Genomic DNA, 17,927 nt, shown 5'->3' with positions numbered 1-17,927 from the left:
TTGTGCTGGAGTTAGTTGTCTCGACAGCGGAATTTGTGTGGAGACTGTTGGTTAGCGAAGTGCGTTGAGTGCTGGTCTTCGTTGGTTGTGCTGGAGTCGGTTGTCTCGACAGCGGGTCTCGTTTTGCGTACCAGTCCGAGTTGTTCTTTTCTACCATGTTGCTTATTCTGTCTAGGCTACGTTGATAGTGAAGGTTGGTGGTCTGGACGATGTTGTTGTGCAGGCGTTGTGCTGATTGTGCTGGAGTTAGTTGTCTCGACAGCGGCTGTGTTGTGTTGGAGCTATTTGGCTCAGTGGCGATTTGTTTCGCCGGTTGTGCTGGAGTGGGTTGACTCAACAGCGGGTTGTGTTGGTAGCTGGTCCATATGTACTTTCACACCATGTTACTGTTGCTTTGTAGGCTGCGCTGTGGGCTGCTATGTAGGCTGCGATGTGGGCTGCTGTCGTGGCGGCTGTTGGTTGTTGTGGAGGCTGCACTGTGGGCTGCCGTGTTGACTGCGCTGTTGACTGCTGTCGTGGCGGCTGTTGGTTGTTGTGGAGGCTGCACTGTGGGCTGCCGTGTTGACTGCGCTGTTGACTGCTATGAAGGCTGCGTAGTTCAAAGATGGGGTCACCAATGTAGGCGGGGTACGATGTGTTGACCGTATCCCGGCCTAACGAAACACTGTTGTGTGGTTCAAAGATGGGGTCACCAATGTAGGCGGGGTAGCGATGTGTTGACAGCGCTGTTGGATGATCTGAAGGTTGCGTAGATCACGTCGGATTAGTACCAATGTAGGCGGGTTACATGTGTGTTGACCGTATCCCGGCCTAACGAAACACTGTTGTGCTAGTTTTATAAAGTTTTATTGTTTGCCTATGGTTGTACAAAGGTATGGTGTTTGTGGGCAAAAGTATGTCGTTCAGCGGTCTCTGGATATGGTAGAGTGTCGCTGGCTCAGCATTCAGCTATGTACGGAAGGTCTCTGGATACGGCAGTGTGTTGCTGGCTCGTCCGGCTGGTTGATCTTCCAAGTCCGCGTAGTGTAGTGGTGGCTGGTCAGGAGCTGTATGTTGACTGGTCTGCTGCTGTGTGTCGACGCTTGCTGCTCTGGGTCGACTGGTCTGGTGCTGTGTGTCGACGCTTGCTGTTGTGGGTCGACTGGTCTGGTGCTGTGTGTCGACGCTTGCTGTTGTGGGTCGACTGGCGTTGTTTGGGTTGTACCTCCTTTTATAGTGTTTTTGGAATGCTTGGTGGAAGTGGTTATTGACGCGTACGAGAGGAATTTTGTTTTCGTCGAGGCGTCGAATTTTCTGGAATGCTTGATGGAAGTGGTTATTGACGCGTACGAGAGGAATTTTGTTTTCGTCGAGGCGTCGAATTTTCTGGAATGCTTGATGCTGTTCCGCTCGATGTATTTTGTTGTTGCGGAATATTCTCGAAGGTTTCGATGACGATGACGACGACGAGATTCCTACAAAGACCCAGAGCGCGCTGTTCATTGTTCAAATGTTGTAAATGCATTGTTAAAGGTTTGCCGAACCTTTTTTACAAAGCATTTACAACAATTGAAAAATGAGCGGCGCGCTTTGGGTCCGTACTCTAGTTATAATAATAGAAGTGGCTTTGGGTGTTGTCAAGTGACGATTGTCCACAGACATTCCTAAATGATTTTAGCATCAGTCGTATTTGATGGTTGCTGCTCGACGTATGTCCGATAAAAACTTTTCTCTTTGGTTATATTACTCGAAAGATGTGCAAGCATCGTTAAGAATTGCACAATACATTCAAAAACACACAACAAACAACATGGGATACATTTTTATAAGTAAATTGATCTGATTGTATTCCGTGCGTTGTAGCTTTGTTATGCAGACAATTTATTTATTCGTAAGGGCCCTTCCATTATTATAACATTTCTCTGTTACAATTATTGTGGATCCATTGGTTATCTCTTCTCACCACTTAAGAGGGCTGTATACCCGAAACCTTAACTTTGTTGCCGTTCCTTTCTTCGATATATATATTGAGTGAATGCGACAATATATATTGAGTCAATGTGACAGTTGCGCTTCGACCAGATAATACGTATTTTAAATCGACAAAATCGAGGTTTAGTATTCTCCAGTTTTCTCTTTCGAAACTGGACCAATTTAAAAAAAAAATCATCATCGGTATGAGAAAGATATTTTCTATGTTTTTGTGCTCATATTTTTTTAAAAATCAACCGTTAAATAAGCGCATTGAACTATTTTTGTGGGTGTAAAAAAGAGGCAATTTTATAGATGTTTGGCGGCTCCTAGCACCTATAAAAAATAACTAATCAAAAAAAATAAAACCACAGAAACATGCCTATGGTGGATTTCCATAGCATATTAAAAAAATAATTTCTCTAGTGCCATAATTGGGGAAGGGAGAAGTGTAATACGTTTGTATGGACAAGGCGCTGGTGTCCAGCCCTCTTAATGCTACTTTTATCGTCTGCAGGTTCAAAGAGGCGACAGGTTGCCGAAGACGGTATGCCTTTCGTGTAAAACCAATCTGAAATTGTTAATCAGCTTTCGAAAGAGCTGCAGAATGTGAAATGTCCAGAATAGATCATATAGGAAGCATTCGGTGAAATGATCGGAATAGATTGGTAAGCGAGGTGAACAACAATGTTTGATTTTTTTATTATTTTTTAGTCTTTTTAATTATTTGGGGGGAGGGGGGTGCAAATTTTGGATTTGCACCCGGGTGTCAAATACCCATAGATCGGCCCTGGACCTACCCGAACTCGGTTCGGTGATTACTAATGTCAATAATGTAATTAGTCAAATGTGAACCGGTCACAGGACAACTGGTCGCTCTAGATCGGTCACACGTGATCACCCGTCACACTAAAACTGGTCACACCCTAAAATCGGTCAACCAGTTTTCTCGTGACGGGTGATCACGTGTGACCGATCTAGAGCGACCGGTTGTCCTGTGACTAGTTCACATATGACTAGTAGTCCGTTTACCCCCGAACTCGCCTCGTTATGTGAGAACTTACTGGGTCCCGTTAACCTAACTCAGGGTTTCTATTGTTCACCCACGAATGCACTTGGATACTCTCTCCCATGTTCCCACGTTACAATATTAATGGTAGGTAAAGGAGTGGAGGTCTGATACTCGGATCCTGTAATAAAATAATTTATTGGTGTTTGTGCACATTCTGAAAACTAGGGCGAGAAATTTTAAGATTTCTTATTTTTCTATTTCTATTTTTCTTTGAATATTAATTTCCTTTATTTTTTATAATTAAAAAAAAATTGATCAGCTCTAGGGTAGCTTTTCCCCGGGTATGGTTGTAAAATGTGTTTAATTTAGATTAGGTTTTGACGTTTCGACATTTATACAAGCATAGGAAAAGGAAGAATGATAAAGTGCAGGCTCTGTCTTTCTCCTTTGTCAGCTGATTCTTCGGTCTCCATCTTTGACAGTCCTGAACGCCATTTGCTGAAGCAACAGATTTGGTCCTGCTGTCAGCTGAATGTCCGATGCATTACAAATACACTCAACGGTTCCACACCGATCAACACGACCAGTGTTGATTGATACGTACCGATTTGACCCATTATATATAGACATTTTGTACTTTGTATTAGTCGTATGTGTTAATTTTAGTATGTACCATATCATTTGCATACTTTGTCGGAGAGCTCGGCTCACCGACCCTCAGTCGGTAAGATTATGTCAGTTGCGTGTTTTTGCAATTTGACATTCAACCTGAGAAATGTTATTCTCTGCATTTAAGAGTTTCAGTTTTGTATGTATCACTCTGTTTATGTTGATCAGTCCGGTTACCGCTATTAACTTACTATAATCTCAATTATCAATCTCTCACTATCAACATTTCCTATCTTGCAGGTTGAGAAAGACGACAAGCTTCCAAATACGATATGTATTTTGTGCAAATACAAACTTGAATCCTTCACCACCTTTAGAAATGTTTGTATTCAGAGTGACGAAACGCTGAGGTTAACTGAGATTGTAAACATCAAAAGTGAGGAAATTGATCTAGACGATTTGCTTGTGAAGGACGAGTGTGATAATGATTCACCAATGGATATTCATGACTCTTCCGCTAATTATAACTTCAACGAATGTGATTCAAAGTTAAACATAGAATTCATAGGAAACGAAAATACTAGCCAGCTTACTCAGGTAATTTATCGTTCAGAACTTTACATACTCGTGTATAGAAAACTTTTCTATGGGTAGCTATCCAATGTTATAAAACATTTCTTTTCCATGAGTGGAATTTTAAAATTTATTACTTCACATTGTTTGAGATAGTACTTAAAGTAGCAGAGAGTAATGCTGTATAATTTGAAAATATTTATTTATACTAAAACGTATTCTTAACCGTTTGCCCGCGGCCGTCTTTTATGGAAGCTTTGCGTGACAAGTCTAGCGCGGCTGTCTTCCATAGAATTTATGAACTTTGCGCGGGATTTTGAGCCTTATATGCGCCTATTTCAACTGTTTTAAGGTTCAAAATTGGTTGAATATATTACTGAGAGTTGAATGCCATCTATTCAATTTGCTTAAAATTCATATATACCAGTCAAAATTAGTTTTTTGTGGAACCATACTGAAACCTCGTTTTTGTAACTTCACGTCTGTTGAACAATGGCGACGATTCGTCTCAATTGTATGAAGAATGATTATTTGACAATTAAGCCAAAACTACGAGATATATAATGTATTTCATTGTTTAAAATAATACTTTATGTGTTAATTAACATATCTGGTTACTTGAGTAAATATTAAAATCTGTATTTAAGGTCGAAAACTCGATTGCCCAATTCGCAAAACAGGTGCCGCGTACAAGGCTTGTTCGCTATATTTATTGCCACGGGCAAAGGGTTAATATTTTTCCAAAGACTACTTTAAATAACAATACTCATTCCAGCTTTGTAGTTATTTTTAATAGCTCATTAAGTTTACCGATTTGCTAATGAAAAGGTTACGGGAACAAAAATTTGATCACTATTGAACCATACATCCAATAATACATATTATCATCGTTTTGATTTACAGACGCAGAAAGAAATTGTACCTTCATCTTGTGTTGAACTTTCAACAATACCAGATAAAGAAACAAAATGTAAATCCCAATGCAAATGTCATGCTGTCAAAAAATCTTTCGAATGCAACGATTGTTCAAGATTATTCGTTTCCAAGAGTGGCCTTACGCATCACATAAAATCCCACAACTTAAAATCACAACCGCTTGCATTGAAAAGTACAACCGGCATGGAGTTTTTAACAAACCAAAGAGGAAATACTTCTTTGACATACCTTGGCTTTCAGTATAACAAAACTAGGGAAAACAAAGCGACTGGTGTGACAACCTGGCGGTGCACACAGTGTTCGTCGGCTCGCTGTAAAGCTTTAATCAAAACATATGAAAATTATATCGTTGGAGAACCTTCGGCACACACTCACGATGCCTGTCCCCAAAAAACTGAAGCCAACATAGCCTTGAGCAAAATGAGGGAGAGTGTAAAGCATGCTGAAAATATAAAGCAAGCGATTGGAAATGGAATGATGGGCTTGAACGATGATATTGTAGCTCATCTTCCGAAGCGAGCATCGATTATGAAAGTCCTATTGAGATACAAGCGTCTTCAAACTTCAAAAACTTGATTTTTTTAATTCAAACGGTGTGCCTGTTTAAATCTTTACGATTCTGGGTAGGATTATTACCCTTAAAATATTTTGGCAATTATAGTCATCAATTTGTTGCTGGCTTTGTTAAAGAATAAGGAGATAGCCACGGCCGTATCTAGGATATTTTACATGTTTGCACGAGCTCAAATTTGTTGGTTCCTCTTACTTATGTATAGATGGCAAGCCGCTATGAATAACATGCTTAAGTATAACTTAAGAGGCCATATTCATTATACTACCAGAGGCCATATTCATTATACAACAGCAAAGCTTCAATTTGCTCATCTGCAATGCTGGCGCTAGATTTATTTAATCGCGCTAAAAGAAACCTGGCTCACTGATTCTGTGAAGCGTGCAGAATTGTTTGACGCGAGATACTCGGTGCTCCGAAGACATTGTGGCTCCAGCAGAGGTGGTGTTCTACTAGCTGTTCGAACTGATGCAGTTAGATCTGCGCGTCGTGTAGCTCTTTTAGACACAATCGAAGAACATCTTTGGATCCCCGTTGAGCTTTCACATGGCATAACTCTTATCTGTGTTGTATATTTCCCTCTTTCACAAACAAGCATAATTTCCTTAACCGTTTGCCCGCGGCCGTCTTCTATGGAAGCTTTGGCCGACAAGTCTGTAGCGCGGCTGTCTTCCATAGAATTTCTGAACTTTGCACGGGATTTTGAGCCTTATATGCGCCTATTTCAACTGTTTGAAGGTTCAAAATTGGTTGAATATATTACTGAGAGTTGAATGCCATCTATTCAATTTGCTTAAAATGAATATATACTAGTCAAAAATTAGTTTTTTGTGGAACCATACTGAAACCTCGTTTATGTGACGTCACGTCTTCATACAATTATGAAGAATGATTATTTGACAATTAATCCAAAACTACGAGATATTATGTATTTTATTGTTTAAAATAATACTTTATGTGTTAATCAACATATCTGTTTACTTGAGTAAATATTAAAATCTGTATTTAAGGTCGAAAACTCGATTGCCAAATTCGCGAAAAAGGTGCCGCGTACAGGGCTTGTTCGCTATATTTATTGCCGCGGGCAAAGGGTTAAGGAATTTCAATACCGAATCAATTAATTTAAACGATGAAATATCATATGTTTGTGAACTTTGTGGGTTAATCAATGTAAATAGTATTAACAATGTTTTTGGGAATCAATTAGACTTAGTTCCGACAAATATAAATGTACTTAAGAAGTCCTTGAGGACGTATATTACCAGATTGTGTGTATGGATAAGCGTTTGGTTAAGTTGATTTCGCTAGCCTTAGTTCGGTTTTGTCTATTCTAGGAAGAATATAATTAAAAATCAGTGATATGCAGTATGGATCCTGAAAATGAACTCCCTTCAGATCTTTTGGTCTTGAATTAATTCCTGATTTTGTTTTGAAAGGATTGTTATTTCCTTTACATCATATTTATAATTTCATTGAAGGTTTTTTTGTTTCAAGACTCGTGGAAGTGCACAAAAGTTACTCTTATTTAAAAAAAAGATTATAAACGTTTTATTCGAAATTACAGACCGGAGGTCATTTTTTTTATTAATACTGTTTTGCATAGATTACATACTTTACCGTTGCAATCGGATTCTTGTTAATGTCTGGATGCATCAAATAGACTTAGTTTATATTGAATTTGAGAAGGCATTCGATTCTTGTTCAGAAATTGACTTTATTTTATTTTGTTTATTGTTTAATTTTTACTGTTTTTTCATTTCCATTTCGTTTTTATAGACGCGTCCCACATTAAAATGAAAAATTGTACTTCAAGTAAAGTGCATATGTGTGCGTTTTTGTAAATTCAAGGCGTTCAAAGGATTCATTAAGACCCGGGTCAAACTGTGTAAAATGTATGGAAATGTGAGCGACAAAGAAGTTGAAACTGCATACATTGGTATGGTCGCCCTCAACAAAGTCGCTCGAAAGTCGCACGGTGTGTGGTGTGGGATATATCTAGACATAATTCTCATAATAATTATGATAGATGTTTTATTAATATTTAAGGGGGGCACAGCCCCCTCTGGATACGGCCGAGGAGACAACACATTTGACAAAGTTGAGTTCGAAATATTGATAGATTAATTATTTTATTTATATTTTAATGATAACCTGTCATTTTTTTCTATATGTGCTATTTTTTAATTGTATGTATGTGTATTTTATACAGTTAAATTAATAGTAAAGCAGTCAGATTTTGATGGTTTTTATTTATATAAGCTAAACCATGAGCTCACAACATATATCCTGCAGACGTTTTGTTTCCCAAACGAACGTTTGATATATTATATCCCTCAATAATATTAATTTATCTTCAAATGGAATATTTTTTACTTTGTCTATAGGGGCTTGGTGATTATTCCGCAAAAAACGAGCTCGCGCACGTCACTGAAATCTCGATCTCGGAACATCTTGCACCCAAAAATCCGGTAATTGGTCTATTCGTCACATTGCGTTGGTCACAAAGACAATTTTTGCCATGAAAATCGCGAATACACAATATTTGGCACTCAAGTTCTCGTTAGTGTGATAGTTATCGTTAGTATGATGGACTTTTCGTTTGCCAGATGTTCCGTTATAGAGATTTTACTGACTTCGTGACGATCAGAAAATTACTGTAAGATCTTTCGAGGTACATATATACATAAGTTGAATTTTCTAAAGCGTTTCTTGAAATTTCAAAGAACAAAAAGATTTCAATATTTGTTAAGATGTTTTCGAAAATGTGCAATTTAAATTAATAGATTTGCAAGAGAACAATGTAGAAAGAGCATCTTGTTATAATAAAAGTTTGGTTTAATCATACAAGGAACTTTCAGTTGAAGAATATCCCCAAATAGTGAAAAATGAGTATAGAATGGCTTTATTATTCAGAAGTATCTACATACTTGTATATTTTGTGAAAAAACGTTTTATGACATGTGCATTAATACATCGATTTTAAGATCCAACTTAACAAACTACCATCTCGCATCTATATAATATATAGATCCGTTTACCATATTATGGTAAACGGATTATTCCGCAAAAATCGATCTCGTGCAAGTCACTAAAATCTCAATCGCGGAATATCTGGCACTCTAGTTCTCGTTAATATAATATGACTTGCGCGATCTCGCTTTTTGCGGAATTATCAACGAACTACTTTTTATGTATTCACAAAAAGAAATTTGAGCCAAGATTGCGGGATTTAGTTTCAAATAAGAAAAAAATACAAAAGTCCCACAGTGTAAGTTTTTCATGAAAATCCAAGCTAAAAATATAAATTTGTAGTTCTGTTTTTATTTTTGCATTAGGTGTTCTTAATACACGGTTAAGTGCAATCGGGATTATTCGCCACCTCAAGTGCATTAGAGGGGAACAATGAAGACCCTCGGATTAGGCCGAGTAGCTCTTCTCGCTAGTTCAGAATTCCTGACCCTGAGAGCATGAGACCGTACGTGACTAAACAATAGAGAAGTTTTAGTACGCGGGACAGATGTGTTGACCGTGTCCCGGTCTAAGAAAACACCGTTTGTGTTTGTAAGAGGATCGTTTATTTTTGTTCAATTGTTACAATGATTATTATATGTACGAAGACGTTGAGCTTCGGAGAAGTGAGCTGGTTGAACTCCAGAGGTTCCCTCTGGCGTCTGGAGTTGGTGCGTCGCTTTATATACGTTCTGGCTTGAAGCGTGCCGTGTGCAGACGCTTTGTCTTCGTCTTCAAGACACGTGTTTTCGGGACACGTGTGTTGACCTGTTTTCGGGGCGCGTGTTTTATAGCTATGGGGTCAGCGCCAGGACGTCGTTCATTTAAGAATGCGGTCGTGTGCCACGTGTAAACGTCTTTCAGGACACGTGTTACAGTTTCCTGATGACATCACTGTTGGGTTTCGTTCGTTTTACGATCGAGCGATGAACTCTTTCTTCTGGAATGGTCAAAGGGGACGTTTCCCTTTGGTTATGCATGTTTGTACAGGAGCGATGATGATTGGTGTGAAATGTATGAGATCACTGGTTTTGATTCGTAATAGCCCAAGTTGTGCTATACTCCTACAAAGTAAACGGACGTGGAAGATGCAGTGAGCGACCTGCTCTTTAAGCAGGAATATTAAGAGCCATTCGATTATTTAACCTGCTTTCTGGGAGCCTTGATGTTTTTACTGCATCATACAGTTCTGTATGATGTTACACATGTTGTTTTTATTTTGTAATTTTATTATTTAGCATAATGTGTATGTATGTTGGTTTTATCTTTATTTATATATGTATGCTATTTTTTATTTTTATATATATGAGTAATTTATCTTTATTTATGTGTGTGTGTATATCAGTGGCGGACGGTGGGTGTTAATACCGGGTGTGCTGTGTATGCCGTAGGGCGTAGGGTATAAAATTAGCAATTAAAAAAAAATACTCGTTTTGCATTACAAAAATGTTTAATTTATTAGTTATTTATACATAAGTTCAATGCGACGTTTCTGAGACATAAACTTTTCAATCACGTATGCATAGAATGTGTCTTTCTGTTTTAATTCCACCAATAACTTTTTTTCTATTGAAATTAAGCTAAGGCCACATAATCTATCTTGACCTTGCGTACCTCTATAGCAAGTTTTTATTCTTTTCAGCGCCGAAAAAGAACGTTCTGCTGAAGCTGTACTGCTTGGTATCGTTAATATTAATTCTCCCAGCTTAAACACCTCTTTAAAACCAGATTCGAGGTTATTTTTTGTCATGAATTGTATTAATTCATGAACAGGTTTCTCTGAAAATTCAGAGCTGGAATATAGCACGATGAGTTCGTTTTTCAATCGAATATAATCAAACAGTGATCCATAAAAATCTTTTAATTTATTAATTAAAACATTTGGAAAATTTTCTTTATATTCGTCATATTTATCATTACAAAGAAGGTGGAAATATTCTAATTTGGAAAGTGAAGAATATCTACATTCGACTTGTGCGATTATGCTATCAACTATTTTGAAATATAATTGACGAAATGAAGTTTTATCTTCTACTTCTGAATAATTTTTTAATCTTTGTGGCCTACGATCATGATCATCATTTTTTTCATTTAAATAATTATTCCATAACATTTCAAAATTATTATCCCTTTCGTATTTCAGTTGCTGCAAAACATGATTAATTTTTTTACAACAATATAAAACGTCCGAAGATTTAGATTGAAGAATGTTATACAAAACATCAGTTATTCCAAACAGTTTTGAAAAAATTTGAAGAAGTTTAATTGTTTGAAAATCCTCTAAAAAGCCTAAAAACCCTCGTGCTTTTATAACAGTATCTGTGTCCCATAATTCACAATTTTCTATAACATGTCGAAAAAAATCTGTAAATTGACTTCTGTATTGTTGTACTGTGCTACTTAAACGAGATGTAAAATTCCACCTTGTGGGTGCTACAGAGGGAAGTCTTTTTGTCACAAATTCCTGTAAAGCGAATACTCTTTTGGAAGATTTTGAAAAGTATGTAGACAATCCATTTAAAGTTTGAAAAAATGATTTACTTTCTTTAATATCAGAAAGACCTTGCTGCAATACTAAATTCAATACATGAGCATAACAGTGTGTAAAAAGAGCAAAAGGATAAGCATTGAGGACTTTGGATTGCAAACCATTTACGTGTCCACTCATTACACTTGCTCCATCATAAGTCTGTCCAACCAATTTGTCTTGAATTTTAAATTCTTCAACTATGTTCACCACGTGACGGAATAGACCATTAGATGTTTTATCAGCACTAACGTCTGTAAAACTAATAAACCGTTCATGTACATTGCCTTTACATACAAAACGTAAAACTGTTGAGAGCTGTGATTTTGTCATTATATCTGAAGTTTCATCGAGAATAATAGCAACAAAACTTGCTGACTCTACTTCATTTTTTATATGAACTTTAATAACATGAGCGATTGCTTCGATTATGTCATTTTGTATACTTGGAGAAGTACAACGAAAGGTAGTAGCAGTATTTAAATGAGTATCTAAAACAGAATCATATTCTCGAAGAGCATTTAGATATTCAATGTAATTGCCTTTGTTTACGGAATTACATGACTCGTCGTGACCTCGCAGGGACAGTTCTTGTTTTCCTAGATAGATTATTGCGTTAATAATTCGTTTTAAAACATCTCTATTTTTATTTACTTGTTCATTATGTCGACTTATTTCGGCTTTACGTTGACTGTCAATTAATACGTCGATTCGTTGTTTGCCAAACATTTGTATGGAAAGAAATGATTGAACGTGTGCCTGCGATCCTTCGTGTTTCTTCAGTGCTGCTGTCAAATGGTTGAGATCAGCAAATCCTTCTTTGTTCCACACATTAATATCTTTGGAGAACAATAAACATGGCCAGCAGAAAAGTTTGGATCGAATTTCACAGCCTGTAATCCATTCGAATTTTTTATAATTTGAAACGCAAAAATGTCTAGTGTAAACTTTTGTTTTTTCTTTATGCAAACTGGATAAATTTGGAAGAGACGGACACGGTTTCCCATATTTAATTATTTTTAATTTTATCTCAAAACTTCTATTTGAAAACGGAATAGTTAAAATGTCTTGAACACTGTTAGCCATTATTAGTTATTAGAGGTATGACTGAGATGCGAATGACCATAAAAATACGAATGTGCGAAAAAGTACGAGACCACGTGTCGCATCGCATTGGTCAATTGCCGACTGTTGCGCGGTGCTCTGAAGTCGTAGCACACCGTACGTCTTAATATCGCGAACAAACCTATACAAGCGAATATCCGCCTGCACACTCCAACCAAACCCACCAATTTGCTGCACGGCATAGGTATTCTCTCGTCGCGGCGCACAAACTACATACACACATCACACAACACGCTGCAGACTGCACACCACACCATACACCATACATTTAGCGCACGCGGTAAATACACCATACACATCAATGCCTGTTTATACAACAACACATTATTTTGTATTAAAATACTACTTTATGTGGTCTTTGGTTTTCACGGGTGTGCGCCGCACACCTAGCACACACCCAATATACGCCACTGGTGTATATGCATGTATAATGTGTGTATGTATATGGATGTATGTGTATGTATGTATGTGTATATGTTAATATATGTATTTGTATTATGGGGATGAACGAATGAGACGACTGGCATGTTAATGCACGTGTTTATTATATGACAGCTGAAGACAGAGTGAGTAGTGGCTCTCCGAACCCAGCCGGCTTGGTCCCCACTCGGAGGAAGGCAACCAAACTCGACCATGTCGTATAAGCGAGCCGCCACAGTATGTATATGTGAATATACATATATATGTGTAGGTGTGTATGTATGTATATGTATACATATATATGTGTATTTTTATATTTATGTATGTATGTATGTGTATTTGTGTATATATGGATGGTGTACATATATGTTTATATAATTGTCTTTGACTAGGAAGGCGAATTGAGTTTACCTGTTAAGCCTTCCTGGTATAAATTAAATAAAAATAAATAAATAAATATCAGGTCATTCTGGAAAGAACACTGGCTGTGCGTGAATCTCCTTAATCACCCAAAAATGCTGTGAAGCAACATTGGCCTTTCCACCCACCCCTACGCAACTATATTAATAATAACCAGTCTATCAGTAACATATTTGTGTATGGTTATAAAATGTGTTTAATTACGACCAGATTTCAACGTGCGACATTTGACATACGTTTTGACGTTTGACTATCAATAGGAAAGAACGATGGAGTGCAGGCTTTGTCTCTGTTCTTTGTCAGCCGAGTCTTCTATCTCCATTTTTGAAAGTCCTGAAAGCCATTTGCTGAAGCAACAGATTTGGTCCTGCTGTCAGCTGCATGTCTGCACTCTTTATGTACTTTTAACGGTTCCACGACCGATCTTCACCACCAATATTAATACATACAAGATTAACCACCACTTGAAAACTTGGAGACCTGCCACACCGGGTGACATGCGGGTGTTGTCCAAGCGTAGTTGCCCACGGTCACTCTTGGTCACCCAATTTGGGTGACCAACGACTTATAAGAGTTTTCAATACGTGACGATACATAGATAGATACACGAATCGCTGGCGAAGAGTCACCAAGTGTGGCACCCTTCAATGCAGCGATATACATTTTGAGGGATTGATCAAATCACCGTGTGCAGACTGGACGCCGACAACCGATTTATGCGGTTACGGTTTGGGCAACCGGTGAGTTACCTGGTGTGGCATTTGATCTGGTCGCACAGCAAAGACATCCACCGCAAGTTACTCGATGTGGCTGGACTCTTACGGCGCACATTTGACACCTTCGGAACCAATCATTTATGGGCAAAAAATTGAAGAAAAAAGGACAAATACATTGAAGACATTCATACTCCCTTTTCATACGCGACCTCTATATATGCACCTTCTAGTGTTCTACAAATACGGGGTGGCAATTTAAAGCTCCTATCTTCAACTTCCATTTCGATGTTTTAGTAGTTGTATGTATCAGTATTTCCGTATCCTTTTGGTACGTATCAATCTGTTAATGTTGATCGGTCCTGTTACCACTTTTAAATTACATATAATCTCAATTATCAATCTCTCACTATCACCGTTTCATATTTTGCAGGTTGAGAAAGACGACAAGCTTCCGAATATGATATGTATTTTGTGCAAATACAAACTTGAATCGTTCAACACCTTTAGAAACGTTTGTATTCAGAGTGATGAAACGCTGAGGTCAACTGAGATTGTAAACATCAAAAGTGAGGAAATTCATCTAGACGATTTGCTAGTGAAGGACGAGTGTGATAATGATTCACCAATGGATATTCACGGCTCTTCCGCTAATAATAACATCAACGAATGTGATTCAAAGTTAAACACAAACTTCATAGGAAACGAAAATACTAGCCGACTTACTCAGGTAATGTTCATTCGTGGAGAAACTTTTTTACAAGCCTTCTATGGGTAGTTTCATTTTTACGAAAGATCTAATGTTATCAAACGTTTCATTCATTTGAGTGATTTTTTAAATATATTTAATTTTGCATTATTTGGGATAGTACTAAAAGCAGCAGATTAATATAATACTATCATTATAGAAACACGTATGTTTAGTAGTATTAAAATAGAGTTGCAAATGAAATACTTGGGTGATCGTGAAGAAGTCGAAAATATCCGTTTATCATGCATACATATGAAAAACGGTTAGTATAAATATATATCAGTGGCGTGCGGTAGAAGTCTCTCTCCCCTCGTCGTACATCCTCACTTAATTTGCGCGAGCAGGATACAACAGGAACAAGAGGAACAGGCTTTTCCTCCCGTATCCTGCGCGCGCACATTAAACAAGGCTGTATGACAAAAAGAGATATATTTTCACCGCATGCCACTGATATAAATTATGTATATATATACATAGTACCGTTTACCATGCACCCTTTTTTTTGATCTTTCGATTTTCGATCTTTGCCTTCCGATATTTACTTTTTCGACCTTTTCACTTTCGGTCTCGTGAGGTAGACCCGAAATACTTAGGGGAGCAAAAATTGATTCACTATTGAACCCTACACTCAATAATACATATTATCATCGTTTTACTTTACAGACGCAGAAAGAAATTGTTCCTTTATCTTGTGTTGTTATTTCATCAATACCACATAATGAAACAAAATGCAAATGTCATGCTGTCAAAAAATCATACCAATGCAACGATTGTTTAAGAACATTCAATTCCAAGATCAGTCTCACGAGTCACATAAAATCTCACAAGATAAAATCACAACTGCATGCATTGAAAAGTACAGCTGCCTTGGAATTTTCGACGAATCAAAGAGGAAATATTGTTTTGACCTACCTTGGCTTTCAGTATAACAAACATAGGGAAAACGACGTGACTGATATGATAAGCTGGCGTTGCACACAGAATAGATCGTCCCGCTGTAAGGCTTTCATCAAAACATATGGAAACTCTATTGTCGGCGGACCTTCAGCACACAGTCATGATGCCTGTCCCCAAAAAGCGAAAGCAAACATAGCCTTGAGCAAGATGAGGGAGAGTGTAAAGCATGTAAAGAGTATAAAGCAAGTGATTGGAAATGAAATGATGGGCTTGAACGACGATATTGTAGCTCATCTTCCAAAGCGATCATCTATTATAAGAGGCCTAATGAGACACAAGCAACTTCAAGGTTCAAAAACTTGATTTTTTTATTCAAGAGGAGTGCGTACTTAAATCTTAACGATTCTAGAGAGGATTATTACCCTGACGGAATTTTGTAAAGAGACATTAATTTGTTCCACTTGTGTAAGGCTAAGGAGATAACACAGCTGACAGAGTCGATGTTCTTTCAGCTTTACCTCAGGTGTGTCCAAGTCGATGAATTTTATCCTTTACTTCTTTGGCAAGTCCAGGGCCGGCTCTAGAGTACAGCAGACTAGACACGTACCTAGGGGCGCCATAGCGACTGTCTTCCCTCGAGAAGAGTTGATCGGATGCTTCTTCCATCCCGGTCAAAATCTTTGGCGGAAAATTCAACAACTTGGACTATCTCCAGCATATAAGGAAGATGAAGATCTTAGAATGGGTATTAAAATTATCCCTGCGTTGAATTTTGTGCCCGTCCACCTCTGTTGACTTGATGGAGTACTGGGAAGATTTTTACATTGGGTGCCAAAGAAGCCAACGTGCGAGGCCGAGATTTCCTATCAAGATTTAAAAATGAAGAATAGGCTGATCCAAGGCTTTCCTCGCACCAATAATTCGTTGGAAGCGTGGCACCGGTCATTCCAGTTAACTATAAATGTTATGCATCCATCAGTGTATAAACTTTATTGTTAAATTTTATTGCTAAATGGATTATTGTTCTTTTTTTATTTTTTATTAGTAAAATACTGTAAAATTTTATTGTATTTGTATTTGATTTGTAGTTTTTAGTTATAGTTTCACTGTGTATTGTAAATCTGTATTTTAGTGTATATATTGTAAAATTGAGAAAGAATAAAATAAAATACTTACAAATCGATAAAAAATAACTGGTTTTTTCTAACAGTCTTTCGGTTTTGATTTTTTGTAATAAGTATTAAATTTTTTTTATTATTTAAAATCATCAATTATTTAAAATTATTAAATTATTATTTATTTATTAACTAACACGTTGGTTTATTATGATGGTCGAAGACGAAGTGATAGTAACAACTCTGAACGCGGCCGGGTTGGTCCCAACTCGTAGGAAGGTGACCGAACTCGACCAAAGATTCCGGTTTAATACCGGGTTTTTTCCCGTTCGTTCAAAATTTCCATTTTTGCCCATCTCTAGTCAGTATAATCCTGTCCGTCACATTGGCCGTAATTAATTTTTGGTAAACGGATTACTAGTCATATGTGAACCAGTCACAGGACAACCGGTCGCTCTAGATCGGTCACACGTGATCACCCGTCACCATAGAAATAGAATGCATAGAATGGTCATTGTTAACAAAAGTATAGTCTAAAAGCGAGCCATCGAAGAGAGAGACGGAAAGTCAGAAGAGAGAGAGAGAGAGAGAGAGAGAGAGAGAGAGAGACGAAGTTTAGCAAACAATGAACAAACTCTGCCGCGCAGAGTTTTTGTAGCAACATTTTTGGAGGCTGAGAGCGATTCTATGCATTTTACTTCTATGCCCATCACACTAAAACTGGTCACACCCTAAAATCAGTCACTAGAAAACTGGTTAATTGATTTTAGGGTGTGACTAGTTAAGGTCTGTTCATACCTATGAATGTACTAAAGAATACTGTCCGTACTTGCAGGATTCGGGTCGTGCTGGATAGGTATGAACAGACCTTTATAGGGTGTGTGGGAATCTCGTCACATTCATCAAAACATTTACTGCGACGCAGAATACATTCCCAAAACCAGTCGAAGCACACCTGCAGCCATTAAACTAAACTCAAGCGGAACGGTGCCAAAAATGTTCCAGAAAGCTCCACCCCTACCAGTAGAGCGGAAACAAACCGGTCGAAGCACACCTGCAGACATTAAACTACATCGAGCGGAACGGTGCCAATCATTCCAGAAAATTCTACCCCATCGACAAAAGCACATTCCTCGCATACGCATCAACAACAGCCAGCAACCAGAAACACTATAAAAGGAGGTACAACCCAAACAACGGCAGTCGACCCACAGCAGCAAGCGTCGACACACAGCAGCAGACCAGTCGACATCCAGCTCCTGACCTGCCACTACTACACTACGCGGACTTGGAAGATCA

The 17,927-nt window shown here is 37.9% G+C and overlaps 3 protein-coding genes and 1 long non-coding RNA gene across 7 annotated transcripts in view; 3 read left to right on the top strand and 1 right to left on the bottom strand.

The window, feature by feature from the left end:
- LOC143919153 (uncharacterized) overlaps positions 1-1,409 on the top strand; it is a 229,710-nt gene extending 228,301 nt beyond the window's left edge. Inside the window, exon 3 of the long non-coding RNA XR_013261187.1 lies at positions 1,241-1,409. This is a non-coding gene — a long non-coding RNA (uncharacterized LOC143919153). The remainder of the gene's footprint in view (positions 1-1,240) is intronic.
- The window catches only part of LOC143919146 (uncharacterized), a 1,208,594-nt gene that overhangs the window by 644,607 nt on the left and 546,060 nt on the right, over positions 1-17,927 (bottom strand). Inside the window, exon 2 of the mRNA XM_077441341.1 lies at positions 92-386. The gene's annotated coding sequence lies outside the window, so the exon portion shown is untranslated. The remainder of the gene's footprint in view (positions 1-91; positions 387-17,927) is intronic.
- Positions 3,325-8,494, top strand: LOC143919127 (uncharacterized). 2 transcript variants are annotated; one of them, XM_077441316.1, is made up of 3 exons: positions 3,325-3,496; positions 3,872-4,168; positions 5,048-8,494. In XM_077441316.1, the coding sequence occupies exons 1-3, from the start codon at positions 3,380-3,382 to the stop codon at positions 5,654-5,656; spliced, it is 1,023 nt and encodes a 340-aa protein (XP_077297442.1). In that variant the 5' UTR covers positions 3,325-3,379; the 3' UTR covers positions 5,657-8,494. The 2 variants fall into 2 exon arrangements, with proteins under 2 accessions (XP_077297442.1, XP_077297443.1); XM_077441317.1 differs by having other exon boundaries at positions 3,325-3,770.
- On the top strand, positions 13,351-16,698 carry LOC143919129 (uncharacterized). 3 transcript variants are annotated; one of them, XM_077441319.1, is made up of 3 exons: positions 13,351-13,535; positions 14,299-14,595; positions 15,280-16,698. In XM_077441319.1, the coding sequence occupies exons 1-3, from the start codon at positions 13,422-13,424 to the stop codon at positions 15,874-15,876; spliced, it is 1,008 nt and encodes a 335-aa protein (XP_077297445.1). In that variant the 5' UTR covers positions 13,351-13,421; the 3' UTR covers positions 15,877-16,698. The 3 variants fall into 3 exon arrangements, with proteins under 3 accessions (XP_077297445.1, XP_077297447.1, XP_077297446.1); XM_077441321.1 differs by having other exon boundaries at positions 13,351-14,167; XM_077441320.1 differs by having other exon boundaries at positions 13,361-14,196; positions 15,280-16,697.

The sequence above is a fragment of the Arctopsyche grandis genome, chromosome 11 (genome assembly GCF_051622035.1).
Source record: "Arctopsyche grandis isolate Sample6627 chromosome 11, ASM5162203v2, whole genome shotgun sequence".
NCBI lineage: Eukaryota > Metazoa > Arthropoda > Insecta > Trichoptera > Hydropsychidae > Arctopsyche > Arctopsyche grandis.
Note: the sequence above shows the minus strand (reverse complement) of the source record. Positions and strands in the feature narration are given on the sequence as shown.